Below are 13,443 nucleotides of genomic sequence, written 5' to 3'. Positions count from 1 at the left end.
CGTCACATCCTTTGTCTCTTGCCTTCTTTCTCTGTAGCAGAATATTCAGACATTGTGACCTCATGTTGGTGGACGCACACATTGTTTTTTGAACGACACGTTTGTGCGACTTGACCTCAACAGCACACTACTTGAAGTGCAACTGGATATAACCACGGCTTTTTCCTTTTTTTTGTAACATATCACCCACATGAATCATTGTCTGCCTTTTTGAAGTCGTGTCAAAAATCTTAATGCTGTAAACCCATGTTACATTCCATTGTTTTTATGGGACACTGCTAATATTTCTGTCTGTGCTTATGACTTTTCTTTTTTTTTTTTTTTCCTATTCTCTTCTTTTGTAAAATAACCCTCGACACTGTACATTATTTATGGAATAAAACATCCAAACAACTTATGTTTGAAACTTCACCTGTGGATTTTCGTTCTTTATTGTCAAACGCGTGCCTCTCTGTGTTCTGAATAAAGTCGTGGAAATGTGCCGAAAATGAATATGTGACTCGACTGGTGGCAGTTAGATGCTTCTGTCAACTATCTGACTCATGGGTGACGATCTTCAAGTTGTAAAGTTTGTGCTTTATTATAAAGGCTTATTTCATGTCACAAACAAAAAAATTTGCAACGATGTTTATTCTGCTGCCGGTAAAATGTCAACGGAAAACCTCGTAAAACAGATGGAAAGTCATGAAAGCGACTCAATGAATCTATCACGTGGAGTTTTTATTTTTATTTTATTTTTATCCACACTAACTTCTATTTGGCATTTATCACCACCATAACAATACTCACAGTTTATAACCAGCTGGCTGTAAAACTGCAAGATAAACCCGTGTGAGAAAATATCCTCAATCGACCCGATCTGGAGTAAATCCTCGGCAACTTGGATAATCATGAGAGCTGGGAAACCGGCGCCGTCTGCCGGCTCGTGACCACAGCAGCAGGAAGCCCGCTCCCATCTACGGGCGGCGTCTTTGAAACGATTGGTCAAAGGATTTTTCCACTCGTGCCTTGGTCAGTCCATGTTGCATAAAACGGTCAATTCCCTGGGGATGATTGGGATCTGGTACCGAACCACGTGACTTCAAATAACCAAGAATAATTGTCCGCCAGTTGGCCGTAATTTGCACTTTGAAAACACCTTAAAGGGGCGGAAAGGCTTTGATGAATCCCATTGGGGCGAGAAGAAAGAGAAAAAGCTCCACCAGTGAAAAATTGGCCGAATGGCTGGTGTTACCTTCATGGGCTTGAACACACTGGGCTGCCCATCAGATTTGGGATTCAGATTTGAGGTACAGGTAACCAGCATGTGATCGCTGTTGGGCCAGATGCATCTGCTCAACCTCTTGTCAAGTATCATCTTGGGTTCATAATGCTCCCTCTCTTTCTGTCATCCCCTACTTCCCCTACCTCTCTGTCTGTCTCTCTCTCTCTCTCTCTCTCTCTCTCTCTCTCTGTCTTTCTCTCTCTCTGCTTCCAAGACTCATGGCTGTGGAGGATGAGATAAGGGGAGGACCCGTGATTGAGCCAAAAACCAGGATTTTCCCTGATCAGGTCTGTGAGACTGTTTTTCTTCTCTCGTCGAGTCTGTACGGTGGCCTGTGCTTTCTCCTCTCCTCCCCTCTGCCTCCCCCTTTTCCTCCCCACCCCCCCGCTGCTGTTATGATTTCGTCTGCTGTGTGTACGTCGTCCCTACAATTGTCTTGCCCTGTCCCCCCCCCCGACCTGTCCCCTTTGTTTGGGTTCAGCCGCCAACTGTTTGCCAACCGAGACCTTTGGAGTTCAGAGTGCGTTGTTGTTGTTGTTGTTGTTTGCATTCCTCAGATCAAGATGTCTGACTCTATGGGTTTGTGCTCCAGGCCTGTGGTGATGGTGATGATGATGTTGCCAGTTCTGTAGTTGGTTGTTTCTGCAGAGCATGACGGGGTTAAACTTCCCCTCAACCTGTTCCACACATCGTGTTAAAACCAGATTCTCACTCAGGTTATTGAACAGCTGAGCTCCAACTCTTCCTCACGCTGTGTAGAGATGCTGTGTCTCTCCTCTTCCTCAGTCCTCTAATAACAACGCTGACACTCTCTTATTCAAACTGAAATAATCCCTTTATGTGTTGATAGTTAGTTATAGACTTATAGAGGTTATAGAGAGTGTTCGACTCCATGAAGACGAATCAGACGTTCAAACACGATGATTTGTTCTTTCTCTATGAAGGGGATGTTCAGATTTTGGATATATCCATCAGATATATCTATAATTACATTCCCATGATGCTTTGGGGATGTAAACAGGAAGTATAGTTGCCATAGATACTGTAAGATGCTCAATTACAACTTGAGCCTATGTTTTTTTATATGATTTCCAAGTTGATGGAGATATCCTCGAGTCATTGCTCCATCAGAATAATAACCTTGAATAATACAAGTCACATAAAATCCAATGTCTGTGTGTTCAGATTGTACCAGGTTATGATTCCTATGAGTGAAGTCTAGATGGCTAGAACCGCAGGATAATTCAAACTTCAGTACTTTCTGAATATTGAATAGAAAATACAGGAATTCTCCCTTAATGATGACATGTGCTGGGTTTTCTCACGAATCCTTCACTCAGTTCATTTGACACTTTTAATGTTCTCCCCTTGCCTTCAAAAAGCTAATGTCTTTGTCGAAGATATCAGACAGTCGCCCCACTTCAAATATTCCTCCATGCGTTTGGTCATACTTGTGAATTTTTCCCAGTTAATTGCATGAATTATCAAAGAGAAACCTCATGGTAGATTTCTAGTTATGCATCAAAAGCAGCGGGGAGCAGAAAAAGATAATGAAACGAGGGAAGAGCTGACAGGAGCCTGTGAGCATCACACGGAAAAAATATTCGGAGAAAACCCCACATGACAATGAAAATGTATATTTATTGATAATATGAAGTCATAAATATTTCACACAAAGGCTTCTCTCAAGGTTACAAATGTAACCTGGGATCTACAGCTGTAATCATTGTTATTATCAGTTAATATTTCAATACTTTTTAATTAAAAATGTATTAACAATGCTATAATAATTAGGCTAATTAAAGGAGGGGAGTCCAAAGTGGTTCTGTCCACTGCTTTCCCATCATCCTTTGACTGGTATTAACTGGGTATTGAATTGCATTGTAATGTCTCTAAAAGTTACTTTAATGTGGTGAACACGGCAGAAACCCTGTTAAGAAATGTATATAAAAGAAATTCTGGAAAATTTCAAAATCTAAGAAAACCTCAAACAATATTGAAATACTCAAAATGTGGGTTGAAACTATAGAAACATGTTAATCCAGTAGATTATATTTATTTAGTAAAGTGATTCATTTAGTTTAAGTGACCAAGGGTTGAAGTATATTTAATAGTTTAATGAAGTATATTTAAGCTTTTTTTCAGTTTTTAACCATTGAACTGTGATAATTTGAGTTTTGTGAACTATCAGGTGTGTTTAATGAGGAAAAAGCTTCCTGAGCTTGTATTAATCACATCGATATTTCATTCAAAGACCTATAAGATTGAATCACATTCTTTTATCCGTATGCATTGTTGCACCTCCTTGAATATTGGTCATTTTTGAGTGTATGTGAGGTGGAGTGTGTGTCTGGATAGAAAAATCTGTGCCTGTTTTGTATTTAGAGTGATGACGTAAAAAGTTTATATTCATCTCTGCAGAGGAGATGATTGCATGTTCGATCCGAGCATGTCTTTTACACGCGTCTCTTTACCTCTCTGGAGCAGGAAAACGTGCAGGATTCAGCTTTCCAGAGTCTTCTGGATGAATTACTCTGCTACTTTCACATGCAGATGTTGTTTCGGAAGTGCACGATTGAACTCACGTTTTTCTTTCATGTCTCATGAGCATGGTCTCTGTTAGCGGCGCACAGCATGGCCGGCTGCTTCAATGCTTTCAGGCTGTCGGGTTGTCCGATGATGTGCGGTTGCCATTATGTACATGTATGTAAATGTGTGTACGTGAGCATTTGTGTGTATATCTGTGTCCCTTTTAGTTGTGCATTGTGTTTGTACTGTCGTTGGGTGGCTGTTGCTTTCGTCCACCCTCACCGCCCTTTCTGAATCGTGCCCACTTGCACACAAGCCTTCCCTCCTTCTTTTCCCTGTCCACTTCCTCCTCCTCTCCTCTCCTCTCCTCTCCTCCTATGTTGATGAGATACGGTGATTTCTCTTAGGGGAGGCGTCAGTCCATCCTAGTGCAGCCCCGTCTCGCGCCTGTCCCACCCCGAGTAACCAGGTAATAAACCAACCGGCAAACTCTCACTCTCCATCCATAAACCTGCTGCCTCTTCTCCACTTCTACTGTTCTCTATGTGCGTCCCTGTCCATCTGCAGCACCCTGTGAACTCACTGAAAGCCAACACACTGATACGCTCACTTTACTTTCCCATTCATCTTTCCTGAACAAAGAAATGGGTCCATCACAGAAGGTTTGGACGGAGGTTACTCGTTGTTTTCCGAGGGCCAAAACCTGCGCGTTGAAAGAGTGACAGCAAAACATTTCAGTGATTTGAAGCTGCACTGAGCAACTTGGCAGCAAAGTGTGAAACACCTGAAATATGTTTGATCTGCGCTGCTCATAAATCATCTAATGCAATATCAGTAAATTGTACAGCAGCAGGAAGTGAAGGGTACAACTGTACTAAAGGGACACAACATTTCCTGCAGGTGAATAAAAGTTTGGATTGAAAGACAAAGGCAAAAAGAACAGGAAGCTGTGTTGAAACTACGACTCAGCTAGTGCTATTATTCTGTAATCAGGCAGTGAAAGGGCTAACGCAGTGAAAGCTAAATTCTTAGCATAGTGGACAACAGTGAGGATCCACTGGGAGAAGTGGGAGGGGGAAAAAAACTCCCATTAACTTTCCCGGAGACAATTACATGACTGACAATAAAACTTTGAGTGGGCATGAAACTCCCTCAGTTGAGTCATCAGCTGCGTTAGAAAATGTGATTCTTTGATTAAAAAGACAGAGTCGATGAAAAGGCAAAATTTTACTGTATATTCAACAATAAAAACAATGCAACTGCAAACTGGGAGTTTTCATCTCTTCACAGTCGCCAAAGTGCTGAACTGAACTTGGATTTCTCGACAATTTTCAAATGTCTCGACCTATAAAATAAAATTGAATTGAGTTCATAGTGTGTAGAAGCCAAACTGCAGCTCATCAGTTTAATTGTATGGGGCTGCTGAATCAATTTAGGCTGATTCTATATGGTGACGTGCTTTGTTCCCAATTTCCCTAATAGAGCATTTTGAAGTTGCGATACCATTCTGGGCTGTATGTTGTGAAACAGCCATATCGCACCGATCTGTCTTTAACTGGAGCGATAATATTTGAAATGGGAAAACAAAACGCTAAAAACACGTCTTGAACTTGAGGTTTCACCCACTTCTAACTTTATTAACTATTAATTGTACGATTATTGGCTTTATATAGCTCCCACCATCATTTGATTATGTTAATAGCTTAAATTTGAAAGCTGGTATACTACTCCCACTGTAATCCTGCTATTTTGAAGCCTGGCTAACATCCTATACCTGTTTATACTAATATTACATGATAACCTCTTAGAAAATGAGATCTTTACTACAGAAATATCATTAATATGTTTAATTTTATACTAACGTTAGTAGGTATGGGGTGTTTTCCTCTGTTGCTGCCCCACTTTCTGATTGAAAAGAACTAAACAGCTTTGAAAGCTTCAACACCTCTCACAGATGTGTAATTTATTAATGCTGCTGTGATTCCCATTGTGTGTCCTTCTCTTCTGTATTCTGTCAGGAAGGTGGTGACCTGCTGTGGTTTTATTGTCACTCTTACAAACGCGTTTCTTCTATAATCCACTGAAATATTCTGTGACAGACCTCAAACAAAGGCTTCATTGGAATTATTTGAGATGAATCACATTGCTTATTCACTTTATTTTGACAAATGCACGTATTACACGCCTTGGCAGAAATAGGTACGACAGTAGCTTAGCGTCCTGTCAAAATCTTTATTTTTAACAGTTGCAGCTCCTCACACATTACAGTCATAGCCAGAAAAACAGAAATATATGCCACCATAATTATTTGCAAATTATTTTAAAGTCATATATGGAGACGACCTTGTAATATTTAGCATTTTGTAGATCACTGATATGCAGAGAAATATAAATTAACCAAAGTATACTATTGATTCCTATAAGCTCCACAATTTTAGATGTAATATTCAATCTATAGATAAGTAGTTTTATGAAATTGTAATTTTCTGCCAAGCAACTAAGCTAGAAAATCAATAAAGAGAGAAAACACACAAACATGTTTTACGGTTCCAGTCTCGATTCGTGAGCAAGAAATAAGACTTTGGGTCTTTGATTTATTTATATTGTGTGAATTCTCTTTTATTGTAGATTTCTCTTCAAAAGACACAACATATTCTTTATCACTTTCTCTACACATGAGCTCACATCTCCATTCAGTCTTCCATCCCTCCCGCAGCACCCCTTCAGATAAACAATGGGAATTATGGGAAATCTCCGTATCTGACCCAGTCCTTCCCTGAAGAACACTGGATAAAGTGCACATGTTTTTATGTGTGTGTGTTTTCTGTGGGTCTGTGTCTCCCTGTGATATTTATCTGTCTGTGTACGTGTTTGGCACCTGGGCACATTATTTGGTTGAATGGTGGTGGCGTCTGATGATGTATAACATGCATACTACATGTTTTTATCATTTCTTTATTCCTTTTGCCTTAGAAGTCGGAGCTTTTCAAGTTAGTTGTCTTAATAGGGGTTATTCTTCTGAACATTTTTTTATATAAATATCGATTAAACCAACACATACACCAGGATTTATTGGAGATTGGAGGAGATGGGTAAGAACCTGTGTGCACAACCCTCAGTCCGCATCATCGACTACATACCAAACATTTCAGTTCTCCGCCAAGTGTTTTGTGTTCCTGTCCCCAGCACCACAATTTACCATTAGCATAAAAACCACTCTCATACCGAGCTGTAATTGAATGCACCAAGTTAATCAAACAGCACGGCCCGCAGAGAGTGAAGCAAGTGTGGTAAGTTAAACAAGGATGTCAGTAAACATTTTTGCCGTGTGTCTGTTCAGCAGCCTGATTCCTGGGTTTAATAGGCATGTGTACTGGTCTACACATGGATATTAAACGACACTGTTGGTCGTGTTTGAGAGCAATAAAAAACAAGTGTCGGAGGAGTCACGTTATTACTGGCATCCTGTAACTGTCCGCGCCACAGCCGGTAGCTGTTCGTAGCACCAGTTAGCCGCTGAGCGTGTTGCCATTCATTTTGGTTCTGATTGAGAAGAGAAAAGGCCTGATAATTCACGTCATTCCTGGGGTAACGTCTTTTCTTCCTTATTTTCACTTTTTTTCGTTGCGTGAAGTGGAAACACCTTCCACTCACAACGGACACACTCATCAGATACAGCTTATCCAGTGACACTTTGCTTTTTTTGATTCATTTTCTCTACTGGATGCAGAGCAAACTATCTCTCCTCCTTCCTGTCTCCCCCCCCCCCTCACCCCCTACAGCACTTCATTCCATCCATGCTCCAGAATCTCATACTTCACACAGTGTATGGAAGCATTAAAGTGCTATTTAATGGCGTACACATTTTCCTGTTTGACACAGAACAACTAAATCACATGCACGTGCCGCCGATGTCTTTTTACGTGGCTCTGTGCTCGTTTTTTTGCGGATCACGGTGAAACAGAGTCTCTGTAATTATGTCTCGACACCACGCGGCAAATGTGCCGGGCATGATAAATCAAGAGCAATTATTTTAAGAGGTTTCTACCCAGGTCTGATGGTAAAACTGTGAATCCAGCTTTAAAAAATGCGTCTGTATTTTAATAATCTTGCAGCAGCTCTACATTAAACAGCGTTCTGAATAGAGTACTCATAGAGTTGTCTCCTGGCACAATAACCCCATTGTTTTCTCTTCCCACTGCTCCTGCACAGACGTCAGTGAACACGACTGGGGAGTGAAGCCTTGCAAACACTCTTTGATACGCAGCATAACAATAATGAAACCAGTGTTTGCATTGCAATTTTTTGGTGCCAATGTACCAATGTGGGTAAGAAAAATATGGCAAAACCAAACTTTGACTGGATCACGAAATCAAAAGCTCTGAACCCAGGCTGTGCACCCGTGAGGCAGCTCGTTGCTGCACCATCACTGGGTTCGACTTTTTGGTTTGGTGAATGTGACAGAGTTTTGGATTTCATGCCCAGGCTATAGGATGCACCCTTATCTCGCTTTTTTAAATCTGGCACTGAGCTCTATGTGGCTTGACCTTCTTTTTATTTTAATTTTTTTTGTGCATGTTTTTTAGTCACAAGCCAATTGCTGCAGTGTGTGTTGTTAAGGTGCCATAAATGTAGAGTTCTTCCTCGCCTTTAATTCAAGATATTTAAGCAAGCACGCACATTTTTAAACGTAGTTATTATTGGACATGATTTTGTATTCAATGCCAAAGATATTTTCCTGACATGTCACCCGACAAACACCCCTTACTCCCCCACCCCGAGAGGATCAACACCTTTGACCTCAAGAGTTTTAATTCCTCCTTCATCCCTTCTTTCCCTGTGTCCCCTCTCCTGTGCTGCCATTTTTATCTGTGTACTTCATGCATCAACTCCGTGACTCATTGGGCTCTCTCCTCTCTCTGTCTCTCCTTCTCTCTGTGTCCCTTATCACCGACGTCCTTTACTTTCTAATTCCTCCTTACGTTGCCTCCGCCATCGCTTTTCTACATGTTCTCATCCCAACTGGTTCTTCCTGTTTTTCGATGTTGATACTCTCCCCTTCAATTCAACCACATCCTTATTTGGTAATTCTCCTCCTTGTCCCTCTCCTCCTCATCTTTATCTCGCTCTTCTTCCTTCCTCCCACACGCTCTCACACCTCCACAACATGTGATTACTTTCCCTCTACATGTCACGTTATCTGCCTTGATTGGACGTCTTCTTTGAAACTCCTCACATCCCTCCACATCGCTCATTGAATGGCCTCTTTTCTACGACCATCTCTCCCCGCTCCTCCTCCTCTTTCCCCTCCCCTCTCTCTCTATCTCGCTAGGAGGACCAGCTTTCCTCCCTGGGTTCTGCAGACCCCGGTGTGAAAACTGAAGGTGGAGGGGGAGGAGGAGGACAAAGAGGAGGAGCGGTAACCAACCATCAAGGCCTCAGAGTCTCTTCCTCAGGCATTTCCTCTGACAGCTCGCCCCACAATGGAGTCCTCCTTCAAACCGTAGACCCTCCCTCTCTGCCCGCTCCTCATCAGCACCCTAGTCAGAATGGAGAGCTCCGTGGCAACCAAACATCCTCCCCCATGACAACGTCACGGGCATCTGGAACCACGGCAACTACAGGCATAGCAGAGGAAAGGGGAGTAGGTCAAACACAACACTGAGCCAAATCAGAGAGAGAGGACACTAAAGGAAAAGGAAAACGCCGACCCCGTGTTTTCCCGTTTAGCGAGACAATGCTTTGAAACTCGAAAAATCGCCATTGATATTCTCACAACACCTGGGCGAGAGAGAGAAGAACAGTGTGCAGGGGACGAGTAGTAACCACAATCCTACTGTACAGTGCATAACACATCAACACACAACACAAAGGGCTCTTCTACGGACACTTTTACTCTCGACGCTCACGCGGAGCTGCCGTTCGTATCAGTCTTGCAGGACAAGATAATGATACCTGATCACACACTGGTTGAATCAGTCACACCAAGCAATCGACGAACACACCAAGCCGATATATGAACATCTGCTCCGTGCACTCATTTCCCGTCTGTGGCTTCACGAGAAAAAATCCACACACGTGAGGAACAAGCGCTTATAGAATGTCTTGCACCCCCCCAAAGACTTCATAGTAGCCATCAGCGAAGACGTGCTACAAGCGAGCTTATAGTTACTCTTGACTCCCGTGGATGTACTGTAGGTGCAGTAAATAAGCCGATCCTGAACACGCCAGGCTGCAGATGTGTGAGGCAGAGAGGTGGCGATGTAGTCTGGCTTCTTTAGTGCCTTTGAGTGTTTTACAACAGGGTTTTCCAATAGAGATAACAGGTGGAGATCCATGTTTTAGTTTGATCTATGGGCTGGAAACAGAGATTCAAAGACACGAGATCGTAAAAAAAAGGTTTGAGTGACGTTTTTGGGAATTTGTTTTATTTTTTTTTCCACTCTAAGGGACTTCTTGTTTTTGGACTTGAGCTCGTGCAATTTTTCTCTTCTCAATCTCAGAACCAATATGTGATAAACTGGTGCTAAACAGAAACAAATGGTGCCATTTTCCAAGTCAAATGTCTGTCTGCCATAGCACTGCCTCTTTCATGATTCACTCACTGTCTCTTCTCTCTCTCTTCTGTCTCTGACAGGATCCCCCTCCAGTATGTTGTTGTACCTGTCTCTGTGTTTGTTCTTTGTGCATCCTGTCGTGTTCTGATGTCGAGAGTCGGGAGTTTCCATGTCTGTGTTTTAGCAGCATCCTCCTCCAATCTCTGGTTTTGATTTACAGATATTAAAACGCAGCTCTGCAGCTCAAATTTGAAGGATCAGCTTCTGAACACATGGAGACAGAAGTCCTTAAACTCTATTTTCAGTTTACACAGACCAACAATCATTTTAAAATTAAGATACTTGAAAACATTCTTTCAGTTAAAAAGTATTATTTGGTTTCCATATACATAAGATGAGTCTTTGTTTTTAAGTTTTTAAGTTTTCTCAAACATGTTTCACCAAAAATAATGTTAAACGCTAATGACAGATTGTTATTTGCCCCCTTATGTTTTTAGTTTGGGGCATGTACCACATTGAATTACAGAAACCATTGCAAGGATCTTTTTGTTCATTCTCAAATGACAATTTCAAAACTTTAGGTTTGCTAAGCTTGCCATTAAGTGCCTGGGATAAGTATATTCAGCATCCTTTGGCCAGTAGATTAGCCAGTCATCAACCAAATGCACCATAAAAAGCCTTGCTTAAGACTTTGAGAATATATTACACAGAAGATGCTTTCAGATTTTGAATAATTTCTTACATGTTCCTTTCAAAAGAAACTAAACGAGCGGCATCTATTTGTGAAAATGTTTAATAATAGGATTAGACCATTTAATTTACAGGAGATTTTAGACGATTTTATGTATTTTCTTTAAATTAACTCTTCAGTTTCTCGTGTGTCTAATGCTGAGTCGTTGAAATGTGTGTAATGTGTATCCATAATCCTTCATGTTGTGTATGAATATGTCTGTTGAAAGGTTTGTCTGGATGTGAACCTGTTTTTTGTCCCCGTAGCCTCACACGCCGGTGTCGCTCTGCAACAACTCACCTTCTATAAACCAAGAAAAGTTCAAGGGTTTCACTTCAGCTTTGTTTCAGCCACTTTTCACCTCAGACAGAAATAAAACGACTCACTTTGCAGAGTCCGAGATCGAAATGGCCAAAGCTAATAGTTCATAGTCAAGAGCTGGTAGATTATTTTAGATTAGATTCATATTTATAGTCAATGAACAGATTGTCTCGTATTCAGACAGCTTGTAAGGCTACTTTTTCTCTCATGAGTCTGATTCACGTGGGATCCAAAGCGGGCTATAGGTTTGAACATCCAGTCTTCTCAGAGCCGATTGAGAAATTATCATTGCTGTGAAAATACCTCAGTGACTCAGGTAAACAAGCAGTTGCCTCAGAGCTCAACACACAAAACTTTAGCGCAGAGACTAGTCCAGCTTTGGAAAGACTGCCACCGCGCAGACACTCGGTCAATAGCTATGCTTCAATAGCACCTGATCAAGCACCCTCCTCCGTTTCTTCTCTCTCTCTGTTTCCCTTTTTCCTTCTCCCCCCTAGCCACTCTCAAAGCTTCATGGTGGAGGACAATGTGGAACCTAATTGGCTGATGCGCCATCGGCAGTCCACAGGGTGGCATGGCCAAATGTCCAGAGCCCTCTCTCGTGACGCGATTGGCTGACAAAGGGAGAACTTGGGGCATTGGTCCCAGTCTCTTTGCTCAAAGGATGGTGCAGAGCCCCAGCGGACCATGTAAGGAAATGCTGGGGTCCTTTTTTTTTTTTTTTTCTCTTCCACTTTACCTGGGCCCTCTCTCTCTGATTTGATGACAGGATTTTTTTTTTTTTAAGTGTGTCTGACGCCTTGTGATTGGATCTACGTTTTACTTTTAAAAGGCAGGCCGGACATGTATTTGGCTTTCGGCGGCCTGCCGAGCATGCAAAGAACAGCTATGCAGTCCGATCAGTCGGCAGAGCGGAGGAACACAAAGACCAAGGAGGGCGCGATGCTCAAAATGAGAGAGAGGGGAGATGTTTTGTGGGGTAAGATGTATTTCAACGGTGCTTGACTTCTCTTGAAATTTCAGTCAAAGCTGATATACTTTCAAAGCATTTATTTCCCCCTCTCTCTCTCTCTTTCTCTCTTTCTCTCTCTCTCTCTCTCTCTCTTTCGTAGTCTTTTCAAATTACCCTTTGATTCCTCTTCATCTGCTCACTCTTTATCTATCTAGGATTCTCAAAGCATTATTTAACCACTTCCTTCTTACTCCTTTTTGAAACACACTTGACTTGTGTCTTTACTCCATAGTTTATAGCTCTTCCGTTTGAATCTCTTTCAGACTTTGACTTTTAAAGGAAACTAAATATGCACAGCCTAATACAACACGTGAATCTGCTTCAGAAACAAAGCTCTGGCTTCCAGTGAAGAAACCGGACAGAATGTTTATTATTTATATTTCTATGATACTGCTTATTCTTACAATAGTGTAAAAGAACAACATCCTCATCAGAAACCTTCAGGAGCAGATATTTATTTCTTGATATAGATAGACGCCTCTATCTAACGGAAGCTCATGAATAATCCATTTTATATGAACCGAGTTTTCTTACTGAGACAATCTTGTGGAGAAGTGAATCGTTGCCCTGATGGACTGCAACAAAAAGGGACAAACTTGTGTTTTGCCTACTCCCCTTACCACAGTTGGCACGCTGCTGTGACCTGTGCCCTCCTTCCTCTTGGGTATAATCATTCAAAACACAAACAAAATGCGGATGACGTTTCCCGCCTTCCCCCCCAAATAATCGCCATGGAGCTCTCCATTTTACGGACGATGCGAAAGCGGTTGGATGTGGACGTTCTCACAGGTATTTTGTGCTCCACTTCGACCCTCTGCCTGTCGAGGCTTTGAACGAGCGGCGGATGAACTCTTGGTTTCAGTGCGGCCACAATTTTCTGCAGGCGAGCGAATCGCTGTTATTTCTACAGACGGACTCCACTGACACCAAGCTGAGTTGAAATCCCTGCCACTCCCATTTATGACTGAAACGAGGACAGAGAGAGAGATATGTTAGAGGTCCTTCTGAAACGAGTGAATGTGTTTGTATA

General features: G+C 41.9%; 1 protein-coding gene across 1 annotated transcript in view; it reads left to right on the top strand.

Annotated features, from left to right (window-relative positions):
* The window catches only part of syngap1b (synaptic Ras GTPase activating protein 1b), a 119,852-nt gene extending 106,721 nt beyond the window's left edge, over nucleotides 1-13,131 (top strand). The window contains exons 20-21 of the mRNA XM_047341040.1: nucleotides 1,479-1,551; nucleotides 9,126-13,131. Of these exons, the coding sequence (XP_047196996.1) occupies nucleotides 1,479-1,551; nucleotides 9,126-9,458 (406 nt within the window). The 3' untranslated portion in view covers nucleotides 9,459-13,131. The remainder of the gene's footprint in view (nucleotides 1-1,478; nucleotides 1,552-9,125) is intronic.
* The last annotated feature ends 312 nt before the right edge of the window (nucleotides 13,132-13,443 follow it).

This window comes from Hippoglossus stenolepis, chromosome 8 (genome assembly GCF_022539355.2).
Source record: "Hippoglossus stenolepis isolate QCI-W04-F060 chromosome 8, HSTE1.2, whole genome shotgun sequence".
Taxonomy (NCBI): Eukaryota; Metazoa; Chordata; class Actinopteri; order Pleuronectiformes; family Pleuronectidae; genus Hippoglossus; species Hippoglossus stenolepis.
Note: the sequence above shows the minus strand (reverse complement) of the source record. Positions and strands in the feature narration are given on the sequence as shown.